Source organism: Tursiops truncatus, chromosome 15 (genome assembly GCF_011762595.2).
Source record: "Tursiops truncatus isolate mTurTru1 chromosome 15, mTurTru1.mat.Y, whole genome shotgun sequence".
Lineage (NCBI taxonomy): Eukaryota > Metazoa > Chordata > Mammalia > Artiodactyla > Delphinidae > Tursiops > Tursiops truncatus.
In genome coordinates this window covers 49,747,144-49,769,902 of record NC_047048.1, presented here as the reverse complement: position 1 = coordinate 49,769,902, position 22,759 = coordinate 49,747,144, and the positions used below count along the sequence as shown (strand labels likewise).

The following is a 22,759-nucleotide window of genomic DNA, read 5'->3' as shown; positions in this document are numbered from 1 at the left end:
TGTGAAATAAGAAACTCTGGGGCTGAGCCTTGGCCATCTGCATCTGTAACCTGCTCCCCTGGGGAATCTGATGCACGCTCAAGTTCGAGAAACACTGTTTCAGGCAGTGGGTGGTGGTGCTTGGAAGACATTGAATCCTGAGAATCAAGGGTATGGAATAGTGGCTGGTGGAGATACTACCCTACAGTCGATGAGACCATCTTCAGAGTTCAGTCACCTCAGGAGACTCTTCACTTATCCAAGGAGGACCACCTGGAAGCTGTAACTTTCCACCGAGCCTTCATAAGGCTTAATTGCTAACGTGTAGGTAGCAGCTGATACCGAGTTCTCCCCGTCCCCGCACCTCATTTCTGCGAAGTTTTCAACCTTGCTCTCAATATTCTTATTAAATGATCTTCAGTTTCTGAAGCCATTTCATCAGTGGTCTCCTGTCCCAGCACGTTGCCCTTTGAGCAGTCCTTGAAGACTGTGTTATTCCCGGCAGTCAATTAGAAAAAGAAAGTCGAGGTGGCTCTGAACAAGTCCTGTGACCAATTAACTGCCTCCCTTCATTGCCCTTTGTAGTTCTCGAAAAACGGATTGGGAAAGAAAAACTCGGGCTCCCCCCAGCAGACCTCGCCTGTGTTTGTCTAACATCCTTCTGTCCCATTTGCTGTTTCAATTTCCTGCCTTAGCCATGAATTGGTTGAAAATTCCCTTTGAACTCGTGTTCATTTTGTAGAAACCTGATGAAGCAGTGATGAAAGTAGTTAGAGGATTGTTTCCTGAGTCCTGAGATGCAGGGCAGAGTTGGAAGGGAAATTCAAGCACCAAATTTTAAGGTTCATTCTCAGTGAAAGCCAAGGGATTAGGAGCGATTATAGTGGCTGCAATAATAACTTTAAGAATTCTCCTTGAATTTTGTTTTCTGATTTGATAAAGCAGGGTCACGGTGAAAGGGGTGAAAGGTGAAGGGAAACTTAAACTTCTTAATCCTCTAATTGGCAGTAACAGCTTTTATGGCTTCATTTTCTCTTTACAAGGAAAACACCTTGAACTAAAACAGTTCTATTGGATCAGCACCGTCCTTGGTAAAGTTCAGAGAAATTTCCCAGGTTAGTCCCTGTCATACCCTCACATGCCATCCTGAGGAGCCTTCTGGAGTTCCCTGTGGGATGGGAATCCCCTCGCATCACCGGGCACTTCCTATTACGGGTTTCCTGATGTTGTTTGCTCTTTAAAATTATAGAACCAGGACTTCCCTGGTGGTCCAGTGGTTAAGACTCTGTGCTTCCACTGCTGGGGGCACAGGTTCGATCCCTGGTCAGGGAAGTTCCACAGGCCACGGGGTGTGGCCAAAAAAAAAAAAAAATTATAGAACCAGGATTTCTGAACCAGGAGTCACTTTAGGGAAGTATCTACACTGTTCAGTAGAGTAGCCACTAGCTACATGTAGCAATTCAAGTTAATTAATAAATTAATTGCTAATAAACCAACTTAATTAGAATTAAATCAAACTCCAAAGTCACACAAGCCTCAATGCAGGTGCTCAGTAGCCACACATGGCTTGTGGCCAAGGTGTTGGACAGCGAAGATAGAGAACATTTCCATCATCACAGGAAGTTATCAGGCAGCACTGGTCAATCTCATCACCCCCATTATAGTTGGAGTACTGGGACTGCAAATGATGTCATTATTTGTTAACTACTCCCAATTTGTTAGTTAACTACTCTTTGTTAACTACTATTGTACTCTATTTTTCCTCTTTGAATTTAATCCTAAGGACATCTAAGGACATAAGGCCCGAGGCTTTATGGCCAGTAAAAGGTACAGCCAGTGGTTGGACGCACACCTGCTTGATTCCAAAAGCCCATGCTTTGTATGTTAAATTGTTTCCGAAGGTAACTTCTCAGATTCTTGAGGTCAGTAAGCCCACATCCTTAGGGATACACTAAAAAACCAAAAAACAGTAACGAGTGTTGCACTGTATGATTGCAGTGGCCAATTAATAAAATGCAGCAAGTCAGTAGCATACCCTTTCCTGTGTCATTTTCATAACTCCTCACAACTAGACCAGTGCCCTGTGATAAGAAGGCAATATTTATACCGTTGTCCATTTTCATGTGTTTTATGTCAATACAGTGTGATCTCCTGGCTTGGCTGGTGAACATACCACCTCCCATGGCAGATCATTTCCTGGTTGGAAAGCCTGCCGGCCAGGAAGTCTTCCTTATGTGGAGGCAATACCTGTCTCCTTGGGGTTTCTCTGCTCTGTATCCCTTAAGGCCCTGAAGAACTGAAAAGGATCATTCTTCCACCTTTAAATGTCCTGGTAACATTATTTTATCCTGGTGGTTTTCTTTTTTAGGTAAATCATTCCACTTTTTTCACCTGATCCTCATTACATGATTTGAAGTGTTGGTCTTACCCTGGTTACTCGTATTCTAATACACGCTTGTTTGTCTCTGTTTGTATGTTGAGACTAATTGAGTACTAAATGCCTAAAGAACATAGCCAGCATAATGCTTATTCTGGCTGCTGCTGCTGAGGCAGCCTAAAATGACGTTGCCATCATCGACCACAGCATTTCGCTGCCCACTCACAGAGCTTTCTCTTGACCAAGACAACCTCTGTGCTCAGGCTGTTAGTTGTTTTGGAGTCAGATGTTGACCTTTACATATATTCTTATTAAATTCCATCTTCTTAGGTTGATCTCATCTTTCTGAGTCACAGAGATCCAGATTTTTTGTTTGTTTCCTGTATTTGTGCCAGATTCCGTTTTTGCTATTCCAGATATTCACTCTCCCCTCCTGTGCAACTTCATCCATCTATTTTGTGGCATGTCCACCTTTATCATGTCACTGCTAAGAGTGTGGACCAAGATCAGGGTCAAGGGAAGAGCTCTTCACCATCTCCCTCCATGCTGTGGTTTGGCTGTGAATGACTCTGGGGGTTATGGTTGTTGAACTAGTTATGAATCCATCTGATTGTCATTTTCACCCATGATGAAATTTTTCTGTTTGTTTTATGATGATACTTTTCTGTTTTTTTCTTTACTGGGATTCATTTGTGCATTCATAGATCCATCCGGTTAATATCTACTGAGCTCCTGCTGTGTACCAGGAGGGCTGTCTTGAAGGTAGAACTGTTAGGGTTTGTTAACAGAAAAGCTGTAGAATATGAGAGAAGGAGAGGCATCGAAGGCGACTCCAAGGTTTTGACCTGAACAGCTGGAAGAGTGTGGAGTTGTCATTTACCAAGCCAGTTCAGCTAAACCTGCTGGGAGCACATTTGAGGGTAAAACAGTAGTAGTTTGGGTTTTGAACTTGTGAAATCGTAAATGTCTATTTCACATCTACGTGGAGATGTAGAATAGGCAGTTGGATATGCGCATCTGGAGCTGGGAGGAGGTCCAGGCTGGAGCAGAAACACTGGGCACGATCAGGATCTGAAACCTTAAGACTAACGGGAGTGTAGGTGGAGACGAAGAGGTCGAGGCTTGAGCTCCGTTTGGATGTTGGTGCAGTGGGGACGAGCCTGCACAGGAGACTGAGGAAGAGTGGCCAGTGAGGAGGGAGGAGAACCAGGAAAGCACAGTGGCTCAGAAGCGAGGGTTTCAGGGATCAAGTGAATGAACCACTTTGTTAAGATGGTGCCGAGAGGTCATGTCATGTGAGGACTGAGACCTGTTCATTGGATTGGCTACATGAAGGTCATAGGTAACCTTGACAAAAGCTGCTGTGGTGCAGTGGTTTGGACAAAAGGTTGTCATGGGAGAGTCTGCCTGATTCCTGGCTGAGGTTCATGTCTTCTTTGTCAATCACATTTCACCAGTTGTCACAGTCAGGAACCTCAGCAAAGAAGAAAATGAGATTAGTTTTTCATAATTTTAGTTTTTTTCTGGATCCTATCTAATAATCTATCAGGGATTAAGTTGACTGTTGCAAACTCTATCTTCCTCCCCCTTTTGCAAAGAGCAATGTCGTCTGCCCCTCTCAAGGATCTCATTGCAACTCATCATCCCCTTGGCCAAGCCACGTGCAGAGCCCATCCTCTTTATGCTTTGGGGTGGGTTCCCCTGAGCCCAGTGATCTGAGCTCATTTCAAGGACTTAAGTGCAGTTGTGTGACCTCCCTGTCTGTTTTGGGCTTACAACTTCCTTCCTTTCCATTTCCTTCTAAGGCTCTACCTTGATCCAGTAGGTAGATTTCCTTTTCCCTTTGGATTGCCATCATCCTAATCCAGAGGGCAGTTTTAAGATGCTTAGGGAGGCATTATTATATCTGTGGTTCTCAACCCTGGCTGCACATCACATTTACCTTTGGAGAGTGTTGGTTTTTTCTTTTTAAAGAAAATCATACTTTGAGTTTCTTACAACTCTAAGAGAATTATTTTCTTATCATCATGGTAAAATTGTGATGTGTTTTCCTAATGGGTTTTAGAATTGTAAGATATTTTGGTGAGCTGTCGCCTTCTCTTGTGGTATATTATGAAACCTAATCAGATTTTCCCCCCTTCCTTTTCTAAAATTTCCTGTATTGTACGGAGCATGCCAGAGGAGTCCTCAAAGAGATATAGTAGCCTACAGCAGTGGTTCTTAGACTTGAACCCGCACCAAAATCATCTGGAGGGCTTGTTAAAACACAGGATACCAAACTCCACACCTAAAATTTCTGATTGGGTAGGTCTGAATTTGCATATCAAACAAGCTCCAGGAGATACTGATGCTGCCGATACTTTAAGAGCTAGATCTCCAGGCTCTAGTGGACAAATATCCTTAAGGTTGTACACACAGAGAGCTTTCCTGAACTGGCAGAACCAGGATGATAACCATGGCCAAGCGCAGAGAGAGGGCTGGCACTTGACTTGGTTGGGCCTCTCTGAGACGTTGGTAACCCTGAGCCCTGCAGAAGTGGAAACTCTTCAGGTGCAGTAGGCCTTAGGAGGTCCTCACTCTGAGGTGACGTTTTGGTTGCAGCCATATACTTTGATTCTCTTTGCCTTCCTGAAAAAGGTTACATGTAGCCTTGTCTTTGGCCTGTCAAAGTTGGCTTGGAAAACACTACTCTTACACGGTTTAGAAGAGCAAATGTAAACCCCCTTTATCAATAGTACCTACACAATATCAGTACTCCAGAGAAAATTAAATGACAACTGGATTGAACAGAGGGTGTCTGTCACAGCTCTGTTGGGCAAGCCCTTTGTTATACTTGAACATAGACGGGAGGATTCCAGAGGAAAAAATACTGATCGTGGGGGATTTCCTTAAATTATTTTACATTAACCATACGAACAGAATTCCTCTAAGTCATCCAGAATCTCCAAAGTACTCATCAAAGATTCTTTGGTTCCCTACCCCCTGCTCCCCAGAGAGGTAGGAAAATTGTGCCCCCTGTCTTTTATCTCCCTTCCTCTTTCAAGAAATCTCCCTCCAGGACCCACCACCCTTTAGAATGATCCACAGATTCTAAGCATTGATCACTAAGGGAATATTTACAGGGTTTTTGTTTTTATTTGTGTTTGATTTATTTATAATTTGTCATAAATTTCTTTAACTCATAGGCTGCACTGCTTTTCTTTTGTTCTTGACCGTGAAGAATGTCAAGATTCTTTGGGAATATAAAAGAAGATTTTTTTTTTAACGTGTTAATTTTTAGAATTTAAATTGAAACCCACATTCCAAAGCTTCTTGATGACAGATGCTGGGTAAAATTGTGAGCAGAATTTGTAGGGACCAACACCCCTGGTGTCCACCAGATTCCATTTTCAGATTCCTAGATGGTTGGCCGTAATTGTTCCTTAACTTGCTCCTGAGCAGCTGAAATGTTGCTAAACTGTGAATGTTGCTTGTTTTTCTAGCCACTTAAGACCCTCTCAAGACAAGTTCCCTATAGACAAGTACAGAATAATTTCTGTCAGATTATCTTTTCCTTTCATGTTCTCTGTTGCAGAAATGTGTGGCAGGAGGGCTCGTTGTAATCTGGTGTGATTACAAGCCATCTGCTGTTCTTCTGAGAAGCAGCGTGTGGCCAGAGTAAAACAGCGGAAAAGAATTAGGAGGCATTTATTAGCTCTTAGGAGAAACAAGGGGAAACCTGCGCCCGACCTATTTGTCAACCTTAATGGAACTGACAGTTCAGAGTTCATTGAAAATTCTCTGGAATTTGAAACAAATTCTACCTTTGGAGAGAAACAAAACAAAACGACCCATATTTCTTTCTTAAGCCCTTCGGATGTGCTGAAGTTTTGTACCTGAATTCTCTCATGTAATCCTCAAAACGACTCCGTGAAGCATCTTGCATTATTGTCCCATTTTGCACTGCGGGGACTTACCCAGGGCCTGAGGGTCTGAGGCGCAGGGAGGGGGCTGCGCCAGGTCTGTCCTGCCCCCTCGTCATCCCCACTCCTCGCTGCTCACATGCTCTGGATGTGCCACAGGCCAGTCTCCTAGGGATAGTGGCCTGGGGGTTACATTTAAAAGGATAATTTTTGGAAAAATCACTGGGGTTAGTATCTAAAGAAATGAAGGCCGTTCTTATCTTTCAAAGGGAGTGACTGAGAGTCTGTTCCTAACTACACTCTTCATGCAGTGATGGGTTGTAGAGGCTGTGGTTTGGCCTCGAATACGACTTAAAGGTTCCAGGGGGCATGTGGGAAACTTAAGCATCGCTTCGTAATACCGCTTTGTTGGCCTTCGCTTCATTCCCAGCAGCACTTTGCTTCCCTTCTCAGATCCTATCCATAGCTTATGTGAAGCACTGTGTGAGCATTTTAGGCAAAAAAAAAACAAACCCAGAACTCTTTCTGAGCAGGAGACCAGAGACAGCTTACTGAAGGACACCAGCCCTTGTGACTCTATTTGTTTCTCCTTTTAGAAGTTGTCATCACACTCAGTAACTCTGCTTGTCTGACATCTTTTTCTCTCATTCCTTTGCTCCCTGCCCGTGTAGAACCTTTTCCCAACCATAGCAATAAATCTGTTAAGAAAAACAAACAAATGACTGAAAAGGTGTACATCCCTGACCTGTAGTCAAATGTCCCAGAGCAGAAACCAAACAGAGAGAAACTCCCTCCCCTCCTGATTCCTTTCCACTTGAGAAAAGTCACACCCTTTCCTGCTTCCCTTTCAACCAGAAAAACTTGACCTCAAAGCACTAGCCATCCATTTGCAACCAAGGAAGCCCTATGTAGGTTCCTTCTAATGGGTCTGGATTCATATAGTCAGCCAGGGTTTGATTGCAAGATCGGACGCTAACCATCTAGCGTGCAGCAGTGGCCACCTCTGCCCGTTTTCCCGGGTGATAGTGTTCTGTGCATGTATGAGGCAACCTTAGTTGTAAACCATGAGCTTGATTCTGTTCTGAGGACAAGGTGCAGGTGAGAGGGTGGTAATCCCTCCTAGAGAGAGAACAGGGCTGACACTTAAGTAATTTTCATCACTGATGTATTATTTTCATTTATTGAACAAACACTCTTCCCGGCCATCTCTGTGCCAGGCCCAGTACTAGGCATTGATAAGCCAAAGGTAACGGAAAGCAGCCCCTTCTCGCAAGCAGCCCTCGGGAGCCAGGAAGCATGCAGTCCTGTGCGGACAGCCTATAAGGGAGTCCCACAACAGGAGCGTAAATAAAATGCTGTGGCGGCAGAGAAGAGCGCAGTCTCGCCTGCATCTGGTCAGAGAGTGCTCTGGGGGGAAGAGCTCGTTGGTTGCTAAGATTTTTCCCTCAGCCAACTCCACTGAGCTTCTCCATTTCCTGTGGTTTATACCGTGATTTCTAGCCATGAGACTGGTATTTTCTGTCATTGGTTGCCAAGACTAAATCCTGCCCACAGAGGTCAGCCCAGCAGGACATGTGCTCTCCTGTTGTCTATTCCAAAACGACGGTGGACTTGCCTGCTGTGCTTGCAGGGCCCATTGTGAACCAATGGAGGATGGTACCAGGTGCCAGACTCAGGGTGGCTCTTTCAGAAGCTTTACAGGAGGGCAGACGTGACATTGGCCAATGGAGTCCAGGCAAATGGTTGCAAATCAAAACCCTAAGAGATGGGATCTTAGAGCATAAGGCACCTTGAAGGAGACCTAGTTGTGTCATTTTACAAAGAGGGAGACTGACACCCAGAGAGGGGAGGTGGGAAACCCCTCCTAAACTGGGGTGTCACCGGAAGAGATCACGGCCTTGGACTCCCTTTGCTAGGCCATTCTCCTGTTGGTCAGCAGAAGGCTTTCTCCAGGCCCTCTCTGTGTACTGTGCTCTCGACTTCAGGCTGTGTCCCGTTCTGTGACTAAGAATATAGAGTGTTCCTCCTACCTGTTCTGACGAGTATTGCCAGGTTGGCAGGCACCACTCCAAACAAAACCCAGCCATGATCACCAGGGATCTTTGATGAGAGAGAGGGAGAGCTCTTGAGCTTCTCAGTGTCTCCAGAATGGTGAGTGGTAGTTGTTTCTGCCTCTCCGGGGCACAATAAATACAGTAATGCACTGAGAGGGCTTGATGCAGGGCCTGGCACACAGTAAGTGCTCAGCAAATCTTAACTGTTGTGATCGCCAACTTATTTCCCCTTTGGAAGTTTTTGCAATTAGATGAAGGGTGTCGTGTATTCCAATAGTACAACTAACTGTTTATTCTCCTGTCCCCTGACCCAACTGTCTGCGTGTTTATGGCATATGCCATCCTGAAGGTATGCTGGTTTCTTTTCTCGAATGTAAACTCCAAGCTTGGATTTCTTGGGCAAGTATTTTAAGGAAGAACAGGGGTGAAATTGACAAACTATTTGCGTTGACTTTTCTTCAGCCTGAGCTCCCTGGATGGGGCTGTTCATGTCAGGAGACCTCTTTTCCTGCCCTGCCACCCGACCCCACCTTTGGCGTGACGTGTCACCCTTCTCCTCCTTCTTTCTCCCCACAGCCCTCTCGCCCCACTCTCTCTGCAGTGGGGCTTTCACCTCCATGCTGCACTCTTCTCCAGCAGCGTACCTACCCCAGTGGCAGCTTTAGGATCTGAGCCCTCAGGGCCTCGCTTCAGCCCAGGGAAGGGAGCTGCGGGACCCCGTTCAGAATCCTTGGTTCCATCACCAGGCACCGATGGGGTGGGCCCGCGCAGCTGCCATCACTCACCTTAGAGGGGACAGGAGGTCAGTTCCCAAGTAGAGTGGAGGGGGTTCCAGGCCAGGCAGCCTTAAACGTGCCTCCACGTGGGGTCAGGAAATGAGTCCCGAGGGGCCTTCCACGGGGGGGATATCTCTTCCAAGTAGTGCACACAAGTCGGCTTTGAGGGGTAAAAGATTAGGATTTGATTCCTGGGTTTGTCCTTCACTGCCTGCGTAATCTTGGACTTGGCCTTTACCGTCTCTGACTCCATTTCCTTACCTATAAAATGCGAGTAATAGTCATGCTCCTTCACAGCTTAGTGACAAGGATTAAATTGAATACTGTCAGTATTTTAAACTGTGCTCTTTCTTGCAAAATCATGGGACTTTTAAATTTTGTGCTATAACCTATATGCGGTTCGTTTGGGTATGAAAATATTTAATATTTTGCTAGAGGCTTTGAGTCAAGTTGATGCTCCAGGAGGATAATTGCCATGTTTTTTCATGAAGATATTCAGGAGAAATGTCTTTCTAGATTGAGTATCAGGATTGATTGAATTATCCTCAGCACCAATTTGTTCTCATCTGACGGCCTCTGGCCTCTTGTTTTTCACGTTGGTAACTAGCAAACTGAGAGCAGACTGTTGCAGAGACTTAGGACATGGTGGGGCTTTTGTGCAAACCTATGAGACCTAGCACTGGCTTCATTTTATCTTTTTACCCTTGTTTTTCTTACTTATTCCCCCATTTTAAATCTTTGCCTTGTTAATCCAGGCTGCCTTAAATCTTTAATAATAGGTGGGTGTACAATGCCAGTGACAATGCGACAGACCCATATGGGGGAAACTGCCTGTGGGCAGCCCCGGGGCATGGGGGAAACTGCCCGTGGGCCCTGGGGTCACCCTTGCCCCTCCCCCTCTGCACCCAACCACATGCTCTTGACTCTGTCTTCTGAGTATCCCTCAAATCTGCTCCTTCCCCCCACCTCAGGATCACCTTCTACTACCTCGTTTGGGCTCTTGTGGTGGCTTTAAACCTGGATGCCTGGCTCAGGTCATTCCACCCTCCAGCCTGCAGTCTTCTTGGCCCCTCAGCCCGTCCGGGGCTCCTCTGTGCTCTGAGCCCTCCTGCCCTGTTTCCATGTCGTCAGACTCCACCATCCTCAGAGCATATACCGAGCTCCTTCCTTGGGCCTCTCTCTCGACCACTTGTCACCCTGTTCCTCAGGACTCAGCTGCAACATCACACCCTCCTCCCTGGCCTCCCTCAGGGGGAGTTGACACTCAGCTCCCTTGGGTGTGCACTGTAGTCACACTGCCTGCAGTGCTCTGATACACCCCCCCCCCCCCGCACCAGCTCTGCCCCAGGGCTCCTGTGAAACTCAGTGGGGAATGAATAAATGAATGAACGAACGAATGAGAGAATGTGGAGAACCTTCCACATAACTCAGAGTTTTGAACCTGCATCTGAGAGAGCTACACGTATGAGAAATAGTAGCAGTTTCACCTTTATTTTACACTTAATGTACAATTAGAGGACAAGATCTCCCACCCCTGAAGACTTGGTAACAGTTAAGTTTCGACTTTGGAATTCTTAGGAAAGAAATAGGAAAAATCACCAACATGCTTGGTTGGCAGTGAGTTTGGGGTGAGGTAATCCTAGGATCCTTGAATTCCCTTTTTCCAAAATATGGAAAATGAGTGGTTGTCACTGGTGATGGCATAGTTGTCGCCGCTCCAGAATAAGGAGGGAGAAAGTTGTTCTATGACACATCAGTGTCCTGGGCTCAGTCAGAGTGACCTTGTCCCCAGAGTGGTGTCAGAGCCCCCAGTTTGCAGATAAGGCTGTGATTGCCCCCCCCACTTCCTTCCTTCCTTCCTTCCTTCCCTCCTTCCTTCCTTCCTTCCTCCCTCCCTCCCTCCCTCCCTCCCTCCCTCCCTCCGTCCCTCCCTTCGTCCCTCCCTTCCTTCCACTAAATATTAAGCATTTACTGTGAGCTGGCACTGTGCTGATCCCTGGGATGCAGAGGGACTGAGGTGTGGACCCTGTCTCCACTGAGGAGCTGACAGTCTGGCAAGGGAGGCCCCTACATGGACCAGCCACTGAATGCAGAAATAAGCACGGGAAGCATTGCTGATCCGGAGGAGGGAGTGGCAAACTGTTCAGAAAAGCTCCATGGGGATGGCCGCACTCCTGCGAGGGTTTGAGGATGTGTGAGAGCCCACTGAGCACGGGAGCATCGAGGTGCTCTGGAAGCAAAGGGCAGAGAGCATGTGCCCAGGAGCAGTGGGAGACAGTGGGAAGTGGGCCTCATCAGAGCCTTGGAGCCTCGGCATCCCCTCTGCGGCAGGCGTGGCTCTGGTGGAGGCTGGGGAGTTCATCCAGGACTCCGAGAAGTGGCCCTGATGTTCCAAGTGGGAGATGACGTGAGCTGGAGAGCCAGAGAGGAGGGGTGTGTTTAGCTCTTGAAGAAGCCAAATCTACCAGGCGTGGTGACTGAGGGTGAGGGAAGGGAGGAGTTAGGGGTGACTCCCAGGTTTTTGGCCGAAACCTCTGGGTGGAGGGGGAGGAAGCCGGACTGGCCCCCAGCCGGTTGGTTCCCAGCCCAAGCGTGGGATGCAGAGCTTCCTCTCGTAGCTGCTGGGCTGTGAGGGAGGTAACGCGGCCTGTGTAGCATGAGCAGCTCTGGCCTGAGAGCCCAGTGATGCTGACTGTGCTGCTCTGCCTGGAAGAGTAGAGAAGAAATGGCCCCTAATTAAGGGGCAGGAGGGGCGGGGGCTGTGCTGCCAGCAGCAGTCAGGGGTGGTGTTCTTTTTCTTTCTTTTTTTTTTTTTTTTTTTTTACTTCTGTTTACTCATGGGAGAAAAGAAGCAAAGCTTTGAGAGCAGGGAACTTCAGAAAGGCAAAATATCTCTTATTACTGTGGGAGCTGGAGAGAGCTCTTGCTGGAAAACTCAGAAGGCTGGCTGCAGAGGGAGAGCCCCACTGGGGAGTGGGGAGTCTGGCAGGAAGCCCGGGAAGGTTTGAGCACCAGAGTGAGATTCAATGATTTATTTAAAAAAAAAAAAAAGACATTTTAATCAGTCTTCTTATAATCAAACAGACTAGTTTCTTTGTGATCAGAGCTAAAATGATGAAAAAATACCAAATTGGACCTTATCATTCAATTTTTTAGGATACTATTACATAGTATCAGTTCAGGTTGTTCAAACGTCACTATTTTTTTTTAATTTAAAAAATCATCTTTGCTAATGACAAAGGGGTAGCAGAGAACTTGGTTTGACTGAACAGTCAGGGTGGAACACCCACAGGAAACCCAGTAGAATGTGTATGAGGCATGTCTCACCTCTTTGGAGGGGCTCTTGTTCTAGGATCCCTGGAGCCTCAACAGGCCTGTGAGAGAATTCAGAGGGTCAGTGAACTTGGATGGGAAAAAAGTTGCATCTTTACTTTGACCAAGTTCTAATAAATTTTGTTTTTATTATGAATGAAATATTCAGAACACAATAGTATTAGCAATGTTTGTTACCATTAGAAATCACAGCTCTTTTTATATTGCATTATAATTGTGGCAGACATCTGAAAATGTCATTTATGCTTATCACTACTTTGGATTTATAGTAGTTTTTAGATCCACTACTGTGTGACAAGATCCAATGCCTTATTGAACAAGTACATCCATTACTATATTACAATATTTTTTTAATATGGGTAACTGTACTTCAGTATAATTGGCTTTCTTTTTACTCCTATGCATTGTGTCTCCATGCATTTAAAAACATTATTATGCACAGGTTTCATCAGCTTCACAACAAAGAGATCCATGGCACATGAAAGGTTAATAATCCCTGGCTAAGATCCTGTAGTTGTGACATGAGACCTCCACCTGGTGGCAGCATACTCCTTAAAGGTTAAATCGATAATCAACATGGAAGAAACTTTTAAAATAACAGTGTATTTGAATATGGTTTTCAAACATTTTTGACCACAACCCACAGTGAGAAATAGGCTTTATATCATAACTCAGTACACTCATACCTAAGTTTCACAAAACAAGACTTAACTTTACCGTGTGACACATTGATTTTTTTTTTTAATCCCATTTCTCTTTCATTAAAATAAAATGCTGGTTGCAGCTCACTAAACTGTAGTTCTGTGGGTGACATTGCACTGTTGGACATTGTAGGAGACCCTTTTTCATTATACTTTATGATTTATTACCCAGGGAAGTTCACTTTGTTCTCCCCCAAAATACCCACACATTTTCAAGGACATAATACTTACATTTTAAATATATGTCAACAAATATGAGTATATTTTTACACAGTACTTAAAAAATCATTTATTATTGATATGTAACATATATACAGGGAAACGAACTGATCTTAATTGTATAACAAGACATAGAACATTCCCCAGTCAATTTCTCCCTGAGCAATCACTGTGCTGATTTCTTTGACCATAGATTTAATTTTGCTTTTCTAGAACTTTATATAAATGGAATCATGCAGTATGTATTTTAGCCTGGCTTTGCTCAGTGCAATGATATTGATATTAGTCCGTGTTGAGCGGATCAGTAGTTTGGTGAGGAGGGTTCCATTGCATGAATATACCACAATTTGTTTGTTCTCCTGGTGAGAGACTTTCGGGTTGTCTTCCATTTCGATTCTTGCAAATAAAACATCCACACACATTTGTGTACATTTCTTTGTGTGCACATATGTTTCATCTCTCGCGGGTAAATACCTGAGGTGGAATTGCTGGCTCAGATGGTAAAATAAATATGTGTTTAACTGTAGGAAACTGACAAACATTTGCCAGGGTGGTTGAACCATTTTCCATTGCCACGAGCAGTGTGTGAGTTTGGGTCACTCCCCATCCTTACCAACATTTGGTGTGCATCAGTCTTTTTCACTGCAGTCATTGTAGTTGTATCTCTTGGCAGTGTTAATTTGTATTTGCTTGATAAGCGATGATGTTGTACACTTTTTTTCATGTGCCTATTCACCAGTTGTTTTTCTTAATTGTGAAGTGTCTGTTCAAGCTTGTGTTTTGTTTTCTTAACGTCAATTTGTAGAAGCATTTTTTACATATTTTGGACACCAGTCCTTTTGTCTGACACGTGCATTTATGAATATTTTCTCCCAGTCTATGGCATTTAAAATATCCATTTTATTAATGGTGTCTTTTGATGAGCAGAAGTTTTAAATTTTGATCAAGTCCAGCGTGCTGATATTTTCTTTTATAATTAGTGCTTTCTGGATCCTGTCTAAGAAATCTTTTTCTACCCCAAGTTTGGGAAGATAGATTTGATTTTTTACATTTAGTTCTGTGATTCATCTCAAATCAGTTTCTGTGTATGGTGTGAGGTAGGTGTCGAGTTTCATTTTGTTTCCATATTATATCTGGTATTCTCACACCGTTTGTTGAAAAAAAATTTTTTTTCACCACTGAATTATAGCACAGAATTAAAAAAAAAAAATTGTTTAGCCAAAGAGGTACAAAAATGACTTTCCCTGCTGGCCATAAAGCAACCCACGGTGCTTTTCTAAGTTAGTTCATCCACAGTTATCTTGAGATTCTCAGATTACTTTACTCATACGGTATAAGGGTTTATGAAGCTACACGTTTTTACAAGGTCTGTAGCCATGCTGCAGAGCTTCTAGCTACATGTGGCTGTTTAAATTAGCTTGAAATTAAATAAAATTAAAAGTTCAGCTTCTCAGTCACAATAGCCACATTTCAAGTGCACAGTAACCACATAAGGCTATTGGCTTCCCTATTGAACAGTGCAGATAGAGAAGATTTCCATTTTTTCCAAAATGCTAGACAGCACTAGCCTATCAAATAAGAAAGGAGACAGGCTTTGTAGCATATTTTAATAAAACTCATGTAGTTTTCATAACTGTCATTCAGCATCTGCCTTCTGCTCTTTGGTTCTTTTTCGTTTGTCCGTGCTTCTAGTTCTAGTCCAAGATGTACGGTTCCAGCCAATCCTTTTGTCTGTCTAAAAATGCAGTAACTTCTGTCTGTTCTCGCCTATCTGGAAGAAAGAATTCCCCTGGCCGTCCACGGACTCATTCTTTTCTGGAGCCTACCTCGTACTGACCTATTTAACTTTTCTCAGTGTTTAATAGCCTTCCAACTGCTGCCAGATTTCTGGGCATCCTCCTTGAAGGTGCGGCCCAGAGATAGATATTTTGTCTTTCCTATCCTGATTGAAATTAAATCTCTCCCTAGCATTTCTAGCATAACTTATAAACTTGCAAAAAGCATCGGGTTATGAGTTTTACCCCGCCCCATATTAACGTTTCTGTCCAGTAGTGAACTTTGTTGCCGTTTCATCATGAGCAACCACATAGGAATTTGTGAGATTTTCTCTCATTGTTTGCTGGGCGTAAGCTAACTCTGCCATTAATGTCTTTCAGTGTGGGAATTTTGCTGTCCTGGTGGATCTTCATATATCTCCGCGAGGTTCAAACAAAGATACCAGCTGGTTTTCTGAACAGAAGAAAGAGGTACCAGAAAACTTTTCACTATTTTTTAAAATTGAAGTATAGTTGATTTACGGTGTTTCAGTTGTACAGCAAAGTGATTCAGTTATACATACAAACACACACACACACACGTATTCTTTTTCAGATTCTTTTCCGTTATAGGTTATTACGTGATATTTTTTAAATAAATTCATTCAGGAGTTGTTTATTTCATTAGTAGTGGAATTAGTTCTTTTTTTTTTTTCTTTTTGGCTGCATTGGGTCTTTGTTGCTGTGTGCAGGCTTTCTCTAGTTGCGGCAAGCGGGGGCTACTCTTCGTTGCGGTGCATGGGCTTCTCATTGCAGTGGCTTCTCTTGTTGCAGAGCACAGGCTCTAGGAGCATGGGCTTCAGTAGTTGTGGCACTCGGGCTTCAGTAGTTGCAGCACGCGGGCTCTAAAGCGCAGGCTCAGTAGTTGTGGTGCACGGGCTTGGCTGCTCCGCGGCATGTGGGATCTTCTTGGACCAGGGATCGAACCCATGTCCCCTGCTTGGCAGGCGGAGTCTTAACCACTGCTCCACCAGGGAAGTCCTATTACATGATACTGAATATAGTTCCCTGTGCTCTCCTTAAAACTTTTCACTATTTTAAATGCAAGGAGCTTTTAAAAGAATATTAGCTCTTCTTCCAGCTTTCATTTTCATTAGTGGACAATAAATCTTGAGTGCTATTTAATCCTTGAAAAACAGTTGTGTTCCCCACAACAGACATACACCTGCTTTTTTGTTGTTGCTGTTTCTTTGGAAACTGACACATCTATTTCCTTTGCTATTCTAGTATTTAAACCAGAAATTTCCTACCTCTTTGTTTGGGGGAAAGGGTTCTTTGTATTAAAAAAAGAAGAGGTTGGGGCTTCCCTGGTGGTGCAGTGGTTGAGAGTCTGCCTGCCGATGCAGGGGACACGGGTTCGTGCCCCGGTCCAGGAAGATCCCACATGCCGCAGAGCGGCTGGGCCCGTAAGCCATGGCCACTGAGCCTGCGCGTCCGGAGCCTGTGCTCCGCAGCGGGAGAGGCCACAACAGTGAGAGGCCCGCGTACCGCAAAAGAAAAAAAATAATAAAAAAAAAAAGAAGTTAAAGTGACTTTTCCAGGTAAGCAGGGACTGTAATCCTGACTGGCCGTAAAGGATGGACTGAGCACCTGGAGCAGGTGTGGTGTTGACACAAAGCTGGTCTTTCTCACTGGTCTGAAATCCTCTTCTGCACCCTGTGATCCTTTGACAAAGTGTAGAGATGGTTCATCACGGCCCTCTTCTCGCCGTGGCCAGTCACTAAGCTGATGCTCAGTCAGTAAAGGAAGTGGTCATGTGACAGGGTGGTGATGTTGGAACTCCTGGGGCCCCAGCCTCCTCCTCTGCAGATGAAGGGGTTCTCCCAGACCCTGGCTGAGTCACTCCCAGCTCTCAGTTTCCGAGGTCCCACCCAAGTGCCGCTGTGGCAGAGGGTGGTGAGAAGGTGCCTCTAGCTCTCATCACATGCTTGGCTCCCTTCTCCAGATCCCTGCTTACAGGAGAGCAGGACAGCGAGCCTGTGGCTTTCACATAACTTTCCAAATGTTAGAGCCCTTGGTGTCTTCCATGATATTTGTTGGTCACAATAGCTTTTTAGAGCTAGAAATAAAAATACATTTTATTAAAAGGTAGTATATGGAGAAGAAACTAGTGATAGTGGTACTTTTTTATACCACTTTTTTACGCCTTTACTGTGATAACTGTTTTCAGTCAGCTTTTGGAGATAACTAGAAAAGAAAACTCCCAAAAGAAAATTTATAAGTGATACATTTTCGGTCAGGAGATAATAGTATCATCAGGACTCTGTTGTCCTCATTTTGCGAAGGATACCCAATGGCCTGAAGCTGGAGCGAGAAGGCGCAAGATTCTATATGATGGGATCTTCGTTCAGGTAAATAGCCGTGAACCCTACTCTTCAGGCCTTAACGTTTGACGGGCCAGCATCTCCTTCTACAACTCACCTTCATGTCATTCCAAGATTTGGCTTCTCAACACCTGTCCCTATGATTCAAAACAGTTAATTCGTTTCCCCAAAGTGACTAATATGCACCCCAGGGGACCCCACCCAAAAAGTTTGACTTACATAAACAGCATCCTAGAATCCACCATTCCATTTTCCTCTATTCTCTCCCAGCTCTGCCACCGCGGCCTTAGACACTTTTTGTTGATATTTAGTCAATTTTGCCAAGATTCAGTTGATTTGGAAGGCTTTACAATAAATCTGTGGGTATGTGACTCACTTCCTAGCCAAAGCATAAGGCTAGAATTTTCCAGGGTGCCACAAGCAACTGTGCTGCTCCACCTCGTACCTATGTCCGGGCAGCAGGGCGTGACTTAGCAAGATGCTCAGAGCACGATTAGACCTGCAGAGCTCCGATGCAGTGCCAGCAAGCTGAGTTTTCCTCTCAAAGCAAAGTAGATAGTTTGTGGCTTTTACTGAAGTTGTTCCTTCGAAGTGTGTTCACTGACATTAAAATCGCTCTGGGATAATTTGTGTGTGTGTGTGTGTGTGTGTGTGTGTGTGTGTGTGTGTGTGTGTGTGTGTGAAAGGAGAAAAGCTAGTTGAGGATATGACTTTAGCCTATGTTCAGTGTCCCAATGCTTTCATCTTTTCTTAATCATTAGATTATCTCAAGACTGGGATTTCATGAGCTATCAGTTTGATTGCATTTTAACAGTCGCTTTGCATAGTGAAAGTCTTAAGAATATCCAGTTCCTTTTCAGGAAAAGGAACTAATTACATGTATTAAACATGTGTTTATTTTGAGTCCAGCATGAGTAGTCTTTGTACCCAAACAGTTGAACTCAAACTGTTCCGTTTGTAAACCTGGGGAAGCACACATGAACCCCTGTTAGCCTGGAGATGTTGGGCGCATCTCTCTCTTGCTCCTTGACTGGGACCTGGTCTTCTTGCCCCCCCTCCAGTTTAGCTGGGAATTTGTCTTTTCTTGCCTTGCTCTGGTTCTGAAGAGAACACTTCGCCAAGTGCAGTGTGGTCACTTACTAGGGTATCTCAACCACAGCACACAATATCTACCTTCCATTTGTCAAACCTTTCTCATGGAAGGAAAGCCCTGTAACTCTAGGGAGAGAGTTTGTGTGTATGGGCCTTGGCTTTATTTTTGTCATACTATTTTTAGTTCTGGCCTTATAGGGCATTTATGGCCAAATTTTAACAATCCTTGTTTCCATGTATGTCTTTCACATATTTTCTAGCTCAGTCATCGTTGAACCCTGCATGTGAAGCAAAATTCTTTAATTGTTAAAACAACAGTATGAGACAAGGCTGCCTTTCTGTTGCGTGAACAATGCCAAAACCCTAACTGTAAACGAATACGGCTGTATTCCACAAGGCACTGCATCTCTGGGCTGCAAAATGAGAGCAGGAGAGAGGAGACCAGTGTTTGTATTTTATCAAGAAACTCATGTTTGTCAATTAAGTCAAGGGTTCTCTGTACTGTTTGAGGAGTACACGTATCTGCAACAAAAGAAAAGTTTGGCTCTCGTTGCCCTTTGAAGCAGCTTACAACTCTGTCCTCATTTTAATTTATGAAGATTCTAAGAGATCAACCTGAGATGGCATTGCCAGAAACCAGTGAAACAGGTTTGAGGTGACCTGGAAACTCTGAGCCTTCTGCAGAGTCCTTGGGAACTGAACCAGAATTACCCATCCTTACGCATCAGTTCTTAATCTCAGTTAAGACATTTAGATTTGTGGGCAATTTTTTCCTTTCCCTACATCAAGTAACATTCTTCTGGTAGTGTAGCTGGAATGGGCAGTGTCATCCCATTGTGTGGTTGGACTTTTAAAGTTTTGTTTTTCTTTTTATCAATAACACCGATACATAAAATGTTAGCTCCAGAAATTTGCTAGTCATATGGGATGCCCTGTGTTTCTGTTGCCTAATAAATATTAGTCTACTTTTGAGCAATATAAGAAGTTAAATTATTTTTACCATGAATAGGTGAACAAAGTACAGTTTTCACAAAAGCATATACAGTATCATCAACAAGTATGAGAAGAAAATCAGACTCCTGATTTCCAGTTCGCTATTCAACCCACCACTCGGTGCTATTCCTTTTTAGTAGATTTGTAAATCCCAGAAACTAATGAATTATGGTGGTTAGGTATTAAAAGTTTTTTGAACCAAGTTTGAAAAGTGGGAAATTTTTGTATAAAAATCACTGTCTCTAGTTTCTCTTAAACAAATTGGAAGATCTGGTATCACTGTGCCTTGTGTCCCCATATGAAAGCACGGGGGGCTGCCCCCTGTTGACTGCTTAGGGGTCAGGGTTCCCTCTGACTGTGCCTTGGCTCCCAGCTTCTCCCGGTCCACAGTCCCCACCCAGTGGGCCTGGCTCTGGGGCTACCATCTCCAGCCAGAGTTGGCTCTGTTTGACTTCTCTCTTCTGTTTGTCACAATCCCACGGGTTGATATTTATACGAAAACAGTCTTTACCTCTCTGATTTTGTCACCTGATCGCCCTGATTTTTACATTGAAGTGTTTTTATCTTCCTTTTAGAAATGTGAAACTGAGGCAGAGAGAAATGAAGTGTATTTCTTATATCACAGAGTAAGCCAACATCATGGTTTCAAGCAAAGCTCAGTGGCAAATTTAAATCTGCAGCATTATCCATGAGCACATATATGATTCCTTTATTCATTCATAGCTAATTTAAAGAGCAAACAAAATGAAATGTTCGATTTTGGTGTTTAAATATGCATGATACTGACTTTTTTTGCATTGCATTAAATTAAGTTATATCTAATTTTCTGATTTACTTTAGGAAGTCTGTTTACTGTTAAAAGAAACCATTGATTCAAGAGTGAAGGAATACTTAGGAGTTCGTAAACAGCACAGGCCGTCAAATACAGAATTCACAAGATCCAATCCCTTGTCCTTAAAAGGTAGGAATGGAGTACTTTGATTTTGGATAAAATTTCTGCTTTGTAGAGATGGCAGTTATGTTTGACTCTGACTGTCACGTTAGTACAGTGATACATTTTTAAAAAATATGTTCTATTGAAGATGCATTCATTAGGTAAAGCAAATTAACCAGAAAGCCATGAAGGGCTTTTAATGGTAGGCAAAGTACATAAAAATAGAAAATAAACATTCCTAAGTAAGCTATAAATTCTTTAAAGGATTTTTTTTTTTTTGAGAAGTCTTACAGCTGGGTTTACGTTAACGCTGACTTGATTTGGGGCTTTATGCTTTTCTAAGTGCTTTCATTTATGTCACCCTATTTCAGAAGTTCTCACCTGGGGGTGCTTTTGCCCCAGGGGACATTTGGAAATGTCTGTGACAGTCTGGGTTGTCATAGCCATGGAGGGGAGCTACTGGCATCTGGTGGGTAGAGGCCAGGGACGCCACTAAATATCCTACAGTGGCCAGGGCAGCTCCCCACAGCAAGACACTATCCCCCAAAATGTCAAGGGCACTGAGGTTGAAATATCCCACCCTGTTATCCTAATAACACTTGGAGAATGGTCATATCCTTGAGTTATGGGTGAAGAAGCTGAGGTTGCGAGATTAAGGGGGTTGCCCAAATAAAAGATCATCTTCTCGAGGACAAAGATTATGTCGTGTATCTGGCATCTTCCCTTCTCCTCTCCCTGCCCCCAGCACTTAGCTCAGTGCCTGATGCACAGATTCATATTCAGCATATTCAGGGATACGTTGAATATGGAGGAGGACTTGGTTCACAAGCAGCAGAATCTGACCCCCCAGACCAGTGTTCTCTCCACTCTGTCATTGTGGTGTTTTTAATTTTAAGTTAGCATTTCATGGCTCTCTTTGTAGTACACTTAACAGTCAGCCCATGTTAATCCTCAGAGGACAGCACTGTAGTGCTGTGAACTAGATTATGCTAATGCAGCACCTCTTTAGGGAAAGAATGGTGTCACGTCCTCCCCTTTGAAGGCATACTTAATCTGCACTGTTTACTTGGGCACGACTGATAAGTGGGCAGATAGGTTAAATTTATTCAAACCGAAAGCCTCAGACAAATAGAATTTTCAGTCCAAACAATATTGTATTAGATGACGCTTGCCGGCATTTTGCTTAGTAATACTGTAAGTCTTCTTGAGAAAAGCCGTATGAGCTTGCATCCTTTGTACTCCAGCAGACCTGGCTAGTGTCACTTTCTAACTGGTACGGAAGGAAAAGGAGCAAAGAAAGTTCCAAGACCTCTGTCTCCACTGTGGTAGTGGCTTAGTCAGTCCCCATCCTCAACTGGCCCCTCCCCTGGCCTCCACTCCTACTGAGGGAAGAGCTAAATACTCACTTTCCCAGCCTCTCTCACAGGCAGGGAACACATGGTATTCTGGCCCCAAGATGAAACCCAAAGCCTTTCTTGGGCTCACGTGAGCAAGAAGTTTGTTTTTAAACAGAAAAGTGATCTTACTGTACATACAATTTTGTAATTATTTTCTTCCCACCTAACATAATATAAAAGTCCTTTGAAACACATATATCACCATTTTAAAAATTTAATAGATGTGAAGTGGTATCACATTGTGGTTTGGGTTTGCATTTCTTTAATGATTAGTGATGTTGACCATCTTTTCATGTGCTTATTAACTATTTGTGTATCTTTGGAGAAATGTCTGTTTATGTCCTTGGCCCATTTTTTAATTAGGTTGTTTGTTTATTTGTTTGAGTTGTAGGAATTCTTTATATATTCTGGATATTAATCTTTTATCAGATATGATTTGCAGATATTTTCTCCCTCCTGAGAGAAATGGAGAAAACAAAGCCTTTGACAATGTCCTTTGACCCAAACGTTTTTAATTTTGATGTAGCCAGTTGATGTCATATCCAACAAATCATTGCTGGATTCAGTGTCACAAAGCTTTTCCCTATTTTTTTCTTCTAAGAGTTTTATAGACATTTAGGTCTTTGATTCATTTTGAGTTAATCTTTTATATGGTTTAAGTTAAGGGTCCAACTTTGTTCTTTCACATGTGGATATCCAGTTTTCCCAGTGCTATTTGTTGAAAAGCCTGTCCTTTGACCCATTGAGTGGCCTTGGCACCATTATAAAAAATCATTTGACCATAAATGTGAGAGTTTATTTCTGGGCTCTCTCTTCTATTCTATTGGTCTATATGTCTGTCTTTATGCCAATACCACACTGTAT

At 43.6% G+C, this 22,759-nt stretch overlaps 1 protein-coding gene across 1 annotated transcript in view; it reads left to right on the top strand.

Moving 5' to 3' along the window:
* The window catches only part of SLX4IP (SLX4 interacting protein), a 197,214-nt gene that overhangs the window by 101,776 nt on the left and 72,679 nt on the right, over positions 1-22,759 (top strand). Inside the window, 2 exon segments of the mRNA XM_073792660.1 lie at positions 15,498-15,587; positions 20,405-20,525. Coding sequence (XP_073648761.1) covers positions 15,498-15,587; positions 20,405-20,525 — 211 coding nt within the window.